The following is a 10491-nucleotide window of genomic DNA, read 5'->3' as shown; positions in this document are numbered from 1 at the left end:
AATGAAGGGTTTTAATCAGGCAAACAAGACCTTAGACAAACGGGAAGAGAAGGTTCCTTCTATTGGCCATTTTTATTTTCATTTAAAGCTGAGAGATCTCATAGAGGAAGGAAAAATTAACTTTCTGATTATTATTATTTTTTTCTTTCACTTTTTAACTAGCTAGGTCAAGCCCTTTAGCTAACCTGCATGTCCACGCTTTGACACTCTGCTCTTGGCCAAGGAAGAAAAGAAGGAAGAAAAGAGAAATCAGGCCTGTACTCCCTGATTAAACCCAGCCCAGCACTCCAGGCTGGCGAACCCGGTGGCGGCTCCCTGCACCATTGACCTCAGGCCAGACACCTCAGCGCCGACAATGGGACCTAGGGCTTCCGGCTAAGTTTACCCAGGGCTGGGCAGGAAACCAGATCCCCATAGAGGAGTACTGGGGCCTTTTCTAGCAGTGGGTCCCCCCCCCCAGCCCAGTCAAGACTTGACAGTGAAGACAATCTCAATCTCTATAGAATTTTTAGCGATATGGCTTTTTCCCCCAGAAAGTAAACCAACACCAAGCAAACAGACAAAGAAACAAAAAGTCAGAACAAACCAGCCCTGCACAGACGAAACGGCCTGGGAGATGGCGAGTGTGAGTGGGAGAAATGGGGCTCCGGCACAGGTGCGAGTTCTGGGGCAGAGGCTGGAGGCAGAAGGAAGGGTACAGGCCTCTCTGGAAGCGAAAATACGGCGGGCGGCCGTTTCCTGGAAGTTTCATCAGGAAAAATTAAAGTTGGCTGTGAGCTCCCGGATTCGGTTTTCTCGGTTCATTTTCTTCAGTTTCATCCTGCGATTCTGAAACCAGATTTTCACTTGTCTGTCCGTGAGGTGGACGCTACGGCTGATCTCTAGGCGCCGCTCTCGAGTAAGGTACATGTTGAAGAGAAATTCCTTCTCTAGCTCCAGCGTCTGGTGCTTAGTGTAGGGGCAGCGTTTCTTCCGGCCGCTCTTTGCTGTGAGCCAGTTGGCTGCATTTTCGCCTTTGGAATTGCCTGGAGTTTAAGAGAATACAGAAGGGAAGGTTAAGTCGAGGCCACTCGAGGCTGTCCAAGGGGGTGTGTGTGTGAATTTCAGGCCTTTCCCAATAGAGGACCGCCCGAAGTCATAGAGAGAGGGTTATGGCCTTCTTTGACTTTCAGAGAACAAGAAACCCCTCCAAAAGGCATGACAAAATCGAGTGGGCCTCAAATCTACACCCGGTCCTCTCAATTTACATTTTCCTCTACTTTTTTTTCCAGGCACCTGTTTTAGCACCACTCCGCAGGGCGCTCAGAGAATGAAAGGCCGGGGAAGGCAAGGCCGTACATCTTGAACTTAACGCCTTTCTCTGCCTCTCACCCAGTGGCAGGGAAGCATTTCCTGCGGGGGGGGGGGCAAGCTGGGAGTAAGAGATGCTTATTTGGATGAGAGGCTGGCAGCTTTCACTGCTTTACCCTGGCCTTCTAGATTGCTCTAGGCCGGAGGAGAAGGACATAGTTGGTCCAATAAAGAAGTCCCCAAAATCCGATTCTGAGGTCAAAGGCTGTTCCGCTCCTGTCTCCCCCAAAAACTGGAGTGTGCTGCTGGGTAACACCGAATTCCAAGAGAAGGGAAATGGCCCCTCCTAGGTTTTCGGTTCAGAGCCCCAAACGTCCATGGAGGACGCTTTGCCTTTTCTTCCCCCTTGCAACAAGGGAGGATTCCCGCCCCTCCAGGAACTTTGAAAAAACGCATGGGGGATCGTAAACTCGAACTTCGCCGGTTAATGGGCTTATTTATTGGCGCTGGCGGCTGCTTATTTTGGATGCCTTACAAACATCCGTGCTATCTGCAGGCTAGCCACTTTCCCTCCCTGCCCCTCCCCCCCCACCCCCGCGTGGGCCGCGTTGAGCAGGCTGGGCTGGGGACCAGGGCTTTGGGGGGTACTCAGGGCCACAAGAAAGTGTATGCACAGGAGAAGGGCTCCTCACCGGTGCCCTCACCCCTCAAATCAGGGTGAGCTAGGGCCAACGCTGAGGACGTCTTGGTGTGCGGCACTAAGCCGGACATGGATTTTTACTGCGTCCCCACGCCCAAATATTAAAAACAAGTTCAGAAGGTCAGCCTGCCTTCAGCTTGGGCCAAGGCCTGTGGCTGCCGCGCAGGCTCCTGGTCCTCTGTTCCTCGTGGGTCTGACTGTCTGCCCGTCTGACTTGAGCCCTTGGTTGAGCTCTGCTTACCCAGGGAGTCCTTCTCCGGCGAGGCTTTACTGTTTTCGGAAGGGGCTGGGGACAGCTCCTCAGCCGCCGAGGATGACGCGTGCGCCTCCTCGTCGCCCTGTGAGCCCCCGCCGCCGCCGCCACCGGCGCAAACCAGCGTGGGTGGTGGCGTGGAGTCTAGGACTCGCTCCTTCCCGGCTGCCTCGGCCGAACTGGAAGCCAATGCGGGCGGTGGGTCGAAGCCGCGCCCCGGGGGCTGAGCAGGAAAAGGACTAGCGAGCTGCTGTGTGCCACCGCCACCGCCACCACCGCCGCCGCCGCCAGTGCCGAAGCCCTTGGCCGTGCCGTAGGCCTGAGACAGGCGGAAGTAGCCCGGTACTGGCACTCCGCTGGAGGCGCCTAGGGCGCAGCCGTCGGGTGGCGGGCCCCGCGGAAAAGGGGCCAGATCCGCGGCGGCCGAGCCTTTGGGGCATTTGTCTGCAGAATCGTAGAGACAGTAGGAGCTCTCTTCTTTGATGTTCTGCGCAAAAGAACACGAAGTGGCCTGTGGCGGGGGCTGAGGCGGCTGTGGCGGGGGCGGCGGCTGCTGCTGGGGCTGGGGCTGCGGTGGCGGCGGACCATCAGGCGGTTCCATCCGGCAGGAGCGCGGTGCGTCTAGCCACAGGTCTAGGGGCGCGGGCGCGTAGCCATGCGTCCCGGGACCCAGGCCCCCGCTGCCACCACCGCCACCGCCGCTGGGCGACGGTGCCTCATTGCGCTTGCTGCCCAGCGTCGGGAAGAGCCCGCAGCTCTGCAGCCCGTAGGGTAGGTCGCTGGCTGGCTGCAGGTAAACCCCGCCGTGGGCGTAGTAGCCGCCTCCACCGCTCCCGGCGCTACCGCCACCGCCACCCGCCTCGCCTCTGCCGGAGCTGATGAGCGAGTCGACCAAAAAAGAGTTCGCGGCAGGGCTCTCCGAGCATGACATTGTTGTGGGATAATTTGGCGAAGGGAGCAGATAGCCCTTTCTGGCTGACATTTCTTGTGCAAAACATGCTGAATACGATTAGCAATCCCCCCGCACCGCGGCGGGCGCCTGCAGCCAATCCCAAGCCAGAGTTTCCACGCGACCACTCCCAGTTTGGTTTCGTAGGCGCGGGGCCGCTCTCTGAGGGCGCCCTCGGAGCCCGCGATTGATATAAATATGTAATCTGTATTGATGGGCCAGAAGACGCACGCCTGACACCTATGGCCCGAATGCCGGAACTGTGGGGACTACCTCAAAGTGGCGGTCAGGGGGACCTGGCTCATGAGTCTGTACCCTTTCCCCCCCATACAAGGGTCTATTTAGGAGCGCCCTTGGGCCCTGCGCTGTTAACAAGTGGGGTGTTTATGATGCGCACCCCAGCTGTCCTCGGGTGCTCCCATGTCTGCTGTGGAGTGGCCATGAGTCCCCATAGCCCCTTGTTCATTTAAGCGGGCTCAGACGCAGTCTAGCTGGTCTGTTTATTTCTGGAGCCAGAGCTGGTCCCAGTTCTTAAATTTGGCTTCCCAAAGTGGCTGACCAGGTAGGTCCTAAGGCTGTCAAGACCCTCAGAGTGTCCAGGACCCACAGTGAACTGGAAACTGGCTAGTACCACATCCAGCATCTCAAAAAGAATATCACTGCCTGGCTCCTCAGGCCGCACCACTCTTACTGCATCCTTTAGCCAGTCAAGATTTTTTTCTCACTCACTGTGCTCAATAGGCTCACGCTCTCTACTTCTGTCATCTAATTTTGCACAATTGGCTTGGTGAGGTGAAAAGCAGTGGACTGGCAACCCTGGCAAATCCTCTTGAGGAGACCCCAAACTCACTTCCGTTAGAGGATTAGGATACTGGGCCTTGGGTCTCTGGTCATTTTGCGCTGGAGGAACTGGGAGTTGGGGCTGGAGGGGGTGGTGGTGATCTTGGGAAAATGTGTCCAGCAAACACCTCTGCCACCCTACTTCCTCTCTGGCTCTCCTTTTAGCCTTAGCATCCCTCCGCTCCCAGAGGTTATAACAAAAACCCATCGCTGCACTCTTGCCTTGCTGTACCCACCCCCACCCGCAAAGACATGGTTGGGGCAGCTCTTGTTCCAGCCCTTTTGTAGTGTACAATGTGCACATTTTAACAAGGTGGTGATGAGAAAATCCGTTCCCTGGAAGGCTGAGCTGGGTCTGGGCCCTAATATAAGAGACTGCAAAGGCCAGGTGCCTTGCTTAGCAGACACTGGGTTCTACTCTGGGGAGCTCTCTTACACAATTGGAAGTGGCCAGCCTGGGGCATGCTAACCAGCAACTATGGGCCTCATATCAAGCTCAGGAAATGTGACCTTTTCCGGCAGGATCCAGAGGAGCTTGTGCAGTTGATGCTTTGGCTCTGACCTCCGAGTTACAAGGTCTCCAGGATGCCCCAGGCCTGCCAGCTCCAGTTGGAACTGGAGAGGTGCTGACCGCCCAGATCCCAGAAACTATAGTGTTTAGGGCCTCTGCAAATGTGAGGGAAAGACTCTTGTTTTTCAGATGTCATATTCTGGTTCCTCCCAGAATGAAGCTCGGACAAAGACAACCCTGAGAGTGAGAGCACATAGGAGAGCTGGCTAGGTAGAGGTCAGGCTCTGGCTTCTGAGATCCAAGAAACTGCAGTTGGCTGCAGCTGCTTGGCTAGCCATGTCCAGGAGGCCATGCCTCTGTTAGCACTAGCGAGACATCCCTGCCAATTCAACCTCTGTCTCTTGAGAGGGCTGTCTGGGAGTATCTAAGCATCTAAATGAAAAAGAAAGGGATGGAGAGAGAAAGGCGGGGCAGAAGGGAAAGAAGAAGGAGAAAGGAGAGCACGAGAAAAATATCAACACAGATGAGCATCAATTCTCTCCAACCTGGATTTTCAATCTGCAGCAGCCACTTTGTTAGGTAAAAGCTCAGTCTGTGTGAGACATCACTAACTATCTGATTTGCTTCTGTACCCAAAGCCAAGGTAAATTTTCATTTGCCTAGGCCTTAGGGAGCAGAGAGCCAGAATGCTACAAAGCTTCAGAGCACTGCAGCATATAACCCTGCCTTAACTTTCCAGGCTGTGCTTGGTCCTTGCTCTTTTCACCAGATAGGTGGAACTTTTGTATTCAACAGGGCCAACTGGAAATGTCCTGCAGCTGGGGCTGGCTGCCTGAAAAAAAAAAAAGGCACTTTGCCTTTTTCTGATACCTCTCTGGAAAGCTGTTATACGGGGAAGTAGGTCCCAAGAGCTCTGAACTTTCTGAGGAAAAGGAGCCCTGTGAGGCCAGGAGGCTTGTGAGCCAGGATTCTGATCTGTCCCTGTCTGGATCTCATGCTCAAAGGAGTTCCCCTGGCTGAGGGTTTTTTGTTTGTTTGTTTGCTTGCTTGCTTTTGTTTTTTGTTTTGTTTGGTTTGGTTTGATTTGGTTGTGTGTGTGTGTGTGTGTGTGTGTGTGTGTGTGTGTGTGTGTGTTTTGAGGGCCAGTGATCACTGGAGAGTGAGTATGCTCTCAATAGCAGAGGCTACAAGAACAAAGTGAAAGGTAGTGATAGAGACAGCATCTTTCTTAACCTTCTAGGTTTTTAGGAACTGCTATGAGGAATCCAATTATCTTGTGGGAAAAAAACCCCACATCTGGGCATTCCTATGATTTGACCCATCCTTTCAAAGAGTTCCCCTTCCACCCCCACCCCCTTAAAAAAAAACATTTTCTTCAAATTCCTAGAGCATCCAGGACTCTCCTGGGACTCAGCACTCCCCTGTCTATTTGTCTGGTAAAGCAAGCCTGGTGCCCAACTGCAAGCCACTTAGGCTAGTCCTAGCCAAGGACTTGCAGGATAGCCAAATGGATTTTCTAGGCTGGATGGGATCCAGAAGCCTGCACTTGCTGACCAAGGTTAAAAAACTCAGCTTTGGTACCGCATACACTACAAACGCCATCTCTGCCAAAGACTGGATGAATTAGATTGCTTGCTAGCTGCCTCACAGACTATAGCATTGACACTTGTATCTTCATCCACCTTTGTGGAGAGCAATTATGCTGTTCTCCACACTCCCATTGCAAGAAATAGAACAGAGTGTTTCATTTGAGCTTTTTCTTTCCTTGTTTAAGTATGGAAGTCTTTATGGCAACCCCTCTCTGACTAGGGACCTCTGTCTTACTCCCAGAGACTTGCTGAACAAGGGAACAGCCAGACAGCCTAACATGGAACCCTGGTATCCAGCAGACCAGCCTGATGCAGTTGTCTCATAGTAAATACAGTGACTCAGAAGCTCAAGTTAATGGGGTTGGAGGGTTGAGTGCCTGCTCGGCTTTCTTGGTCTGGAGCGCCAGGCATCCCGCAACCACCCTGTAGTCTCCCTAGACTATAACCATGAGGTGTTAGTCTCCCCAGTAAAAATATCCTATTTGTTGAGCGCTTTGGCTTTTGGGAGACTCGCTATCCCCAAAAGTTTAAGTCTAGCAATTCCCCTTTCTTTTCTCCTTTGCCCTTCCTTTCAGCAGCCGAATTCCCTTTTCTTTCTTTAGATGCCTTTGACCTAAAAACCCTTGGTGCCTGCTGCCTTTAACTAGGCTCATGCAGCAATCGCACTGCGGCTGCCACTGCCAGAGTCTGTGTTTGTTCGGAAGTAAATATTGCCGGTTTCTGCCTGGTGATAACACCCATTCTCTGCATGGCGCCACAAGAAATGCCAGGTACAAGAATCAAGAAAGTTTGAGTAATTCCTTGCATTTTACTTGATAGCAGATTCTTCTTCCCTGAGCATGCCCTTGGGAGCCCCCAAATACATTCATAATATGAAAATAAGTTGAATTTTTCACTAGGACAAAATAAACAGCAAACAAACAAACAAAAATCTAGTTCCTCAGATTAAAATACAAATCACTTTCTCTACAGAGACCATTCTCAATGTTTTTTGGGTTTCAAATTATCCAGAGGGCTGTAGGGCTGCATCGCAGCATCATGAAGAAAAATTAATACAGCTTCAATATGTCCAGCACTAGCAAAATTTAGGGAAAATCCCACTCATATATTTATGAAACACTGCAATTTTCATAAGTGACACTATTTTCTTGTTCTTCTTTGAGAACATGCACATTTTCAGTGATATTTAATATGTGGGCCTTTTGCTTCTTTCTTTTTTTCTTTCTTTTTTAAAAACAAGGTTCAATCTATCCTCAACTTGAAATCTTTTTCTATTTTTTTTCCTCTAAATTGAACTGGCCCTCGACCTTTAATGGGGGAAGGATTGCGCCCTTTTGTCACTAATCTTGAAGTACCAGTGTTCTTAGTTTTGTAGGTAAGAAACTAACTGGTTCTGGCCTTAACCCTGGAGGGTGGGAAATGTTAGGGGGGGTCCTGTTGTCTGCAGTTCACAGCCCTTGTTTCTGCTCAGGGTTGCTTTTTCTCTGGCATGGCTTGGGAGCCCATGCCTAACAAAACTGGTGATTCATTAACACAAATTTTGCTCACACACTCGTGAACATGGGAAGTACTTAATTGTTCTGGAATTCTTACTCATCCATAGCACTGTATATATGGGGAACAAAAGGAAACTATTTCGAGAAACAAACGAAAAAATACTAAAATAAAAATTTAAATATGGGAGAAATGGAAGATTTAAATCTGGCCTTCACACTGTAAGCGCTTTTGGTTATTTAAAACTTGCTTCATAAACGTAAGGAGCCAGACCTAATCCTCATGCTGTTTAAACAAATATACCTATATTTATCAACGTATTTTTTGCACAATTTGCAAAATATGCAATAAAAACGTTTCTCGTTTTTAACAGCTAGGAAATTGTGTTGGAAAACGCCAGCCAGGGCTATGACACCACATTCCAAATACGCACCACGGGGCTGTCTCCAATATCCTCAGAAAAACCAAATGCGACTTCTTTGAATGGCTTTTTTTTTTTTCCAACAAAGCTTTGTGATAGCCTGCTAGGCAGACTTCTAGGCTGCACCTACCAGAAAAATCAGTAACCTCTGGAGCGCTGCCCCAGGGAAGAAACTCACTCCAACCACCACAGATACAGACCACTCTATTGTTTCCACGCAGAAACTTTGTTTTCCCTAGTCTACCATCTTTTTCCTGTCCCAATAGCCCTAATCCCAGCACAGCTGAGTCCCCTTCGCCAGGCTTCGGACCATACCTAACTCGTTCAGATCGGAATATTTCAGCAAAATCGGAGAGAAGCTTAGGGGAAATGCTGGCACTCGGAGCTAAAACCGACAACTTTTCCTCTTAGGCCTCCCACTGTTTTCTAACCATAGAGAGCCATGGGGCGGCGGCAGGGGTCGGGGGTGGCAAAGGGGCATCACCCAAGAAACTCAAGCTTTGTTTAGGCATCAGTACGTCCCCGCACCTACCTCTACGACAGTGAAATTGATAAACTTGTGGCCGCTTACCTTGACTCATTTCTGAAATCCCTGCCAAAGGGCAGCAGCTTCTCCACGCCGCGATGAGGAGAGGCCTAGCGAAGGCGCTTTGCCTTAAATTACAACCTCAATCACTTCTTAGCGCGAGCCCCCCCCCTTTTTTTTTTAATAGGAAGGGGACCAGGACAAGTGAAATAACGTACCGTGCTGCTCTTAGTATCAGAAGCGAACAAAGGCCAAGAATCTCGCTGGGGTTCCAGGCTCCCTGGCGGCTTTGACATTGATCGGAAGTGCGCCATCTCGTGGCGACTGTAGGCCTAGCCGAGGCTGGAGATCCAGGCTGCAGCCCAGAAAAGGAAGCTGGCTCCGGGCACAGAAAGAGCGAGAGAATGTGCCCAACCCGCTGCTATTGAGATCTCATTTTTACATCTAAGAAATTGCTGCAAAACCCCAGCCGGGTTTATAGCGGCGCATTCCAAATATGCAAATTGGCCGGCCCGGGACGGGTTTACGACCACATTGTCACAGCCATCGGAGGATGGGCTTTTATAGGGCTCGGAAATCAAACCCGCGCCGCCCGCCGCCCGCCGCCGGCCGCCCGCCTGGAAGCAGTTCTCCTGGCTAGACTCTCTCTAGCAACTTGAGAGACTTTGGTTAATCTTTAACCATCCCAAAGGAAGTCTTTTCCTAAACCAGGCTTCCCTGCCCGCCCCCTTTAGCCCCCAGGAGGGCCCTTGTTCTTCTCAGCGTGTCCATCAACCTAGACATTCGTCTAAAGGTCCCGTCTCTCTCCCCTTTCAGCTAGCTTTCCCCACCCCCGTCGCGCCACTTAGACAAACACACAAACAAATAAACAGAACAGGGTCTGGAGTCGAAGGCCTAAGGCCTCTTTGCTGCTTTGGCTCTGCCTGGGTGGCTGAAAAGAGGGTGGGGTGGGCAACAAAAGGCTCTGTCCCTTCCGCCCTGCCCCTCAAGGTTATGGGTGATGTCCAAATTTAAGGCAGAAGTTCAAAGACAGCAAACAAAGAGCAAGCCCACATCTCTCTTTGCCCAAGGGAACAGCGAGGGAGGTGGTGGGGGAGGCACACTTTGAGACAGCTCTGCCTTGGTAACCCAGAGTCTTGTTTCTCTTCTTGAAAGGACCCAGAGCATACACCCAAAGGGGTTCTATTCGGTCCTGAGGTGAGCAAGGTTAGCCTGGGCTAGGTCATTGGTTATTGCACCCCCCCCCCCACCCCACCCCCGGCCTTCCCCGGGGCTGAGGTCAGATGGAGGTAGAGAAGTCTCACACACTAGGCCCTGACATATCCCATCCCTAATATGATGCTTTCCACAAGGATATATAGCCTCGGCTTCCTATGCTTAGCTTCTATTGTAGCTCAGTCCTAATTCTATCACCTCCATGCACACCTCTCAGAGGCCTGGTAACTCACCCGTGTTTTGCTAGTAAAAGGATGCTAGCTGAAGGGAGACATTTGTCAGGAAAAGGCAAACCGGAAGAGAAATGTGACACTAGGACCCAATACTCAAATTTCTATCCGTTTTATTTTTCGTGTGTTCTACTGTTTGTGTGCTTGTTAAGACACATGAGAAATGTATGGCGGGAAAGAACTGGCCAAAGGCACTCATTACAGAGCCACCAGGGAGTTCTTAGCACAGGAGGCGGAAGAGATTTCCTTGGAGAGCAGCCGGCTCCTCAGAGGATGTTCTTAGGTCCTAGTAGGCTGGCTCCCAGCATGCCAACCCTTTCCAAGTGTTACAATATTGTAGGAGATTAAAAAGACCATCCCCAGGCTGGAAAGATGGCTTAGCTGTTAAATGCTAGGCTAACAACAACAAAAATAAATAAATAAAACAAAATAAACAAACAAAAAGACCATCCCCAACATCCTTCCCACTTCTC

General features: G+C 51.0%; 1 protein-coding gene across 2 annotated transcripts; it reads right to left on the bottom strand.

Moving 5' to 3' along the window:
* Positions 1-750: 750 nt before the first annotated feature.
* On the bottom strand, positions 751-8742 carry Hoxa10 (homeobox A10). Of its 2 annotated transcripts, none has more exons than XM_051152353.1 (2): positions 8619-8742; positions 751-1025 (listed from the first exon to the last, which is right to left on the bottom strand). In XM_051152353.1, the coding sequence occupies exons 1-2, from the start codon at positions 8626-8628 to the stop codon at positions 751-753; spliced, it is 285 nt and encodes a 94-aa protein (XP_051008310.1). In that variant the 5' UTR covers positions 8629-8742. The 2 variants fall into 2 exon arrangements, with proteins under 2 accessions (XP_051008310.1, XP_051008309.1); XM_051152352.1 differs by lacking the exon at positions 8619-8742 and adding an exon at positions 2232-3740.
* Positions 8743-10491: the final 1749 nt, after the last annotated feature.

This window comes from Acomys russatus, chromosome 10, assembly GCF_903995435.1.
Source record: "Acomys russatus chromosome 10, mAcoRus1.1, whole genome shotgun sequence".
Taxonomy (NCBI): Eukaryota; Metazoa; Chordata; class Mammalia; order Rodentia; family Muridae; genus Acomys; species Acomys russatus.
This window is presented reverse-complemented; position numbering and strand designations above follow the sequence as displayed.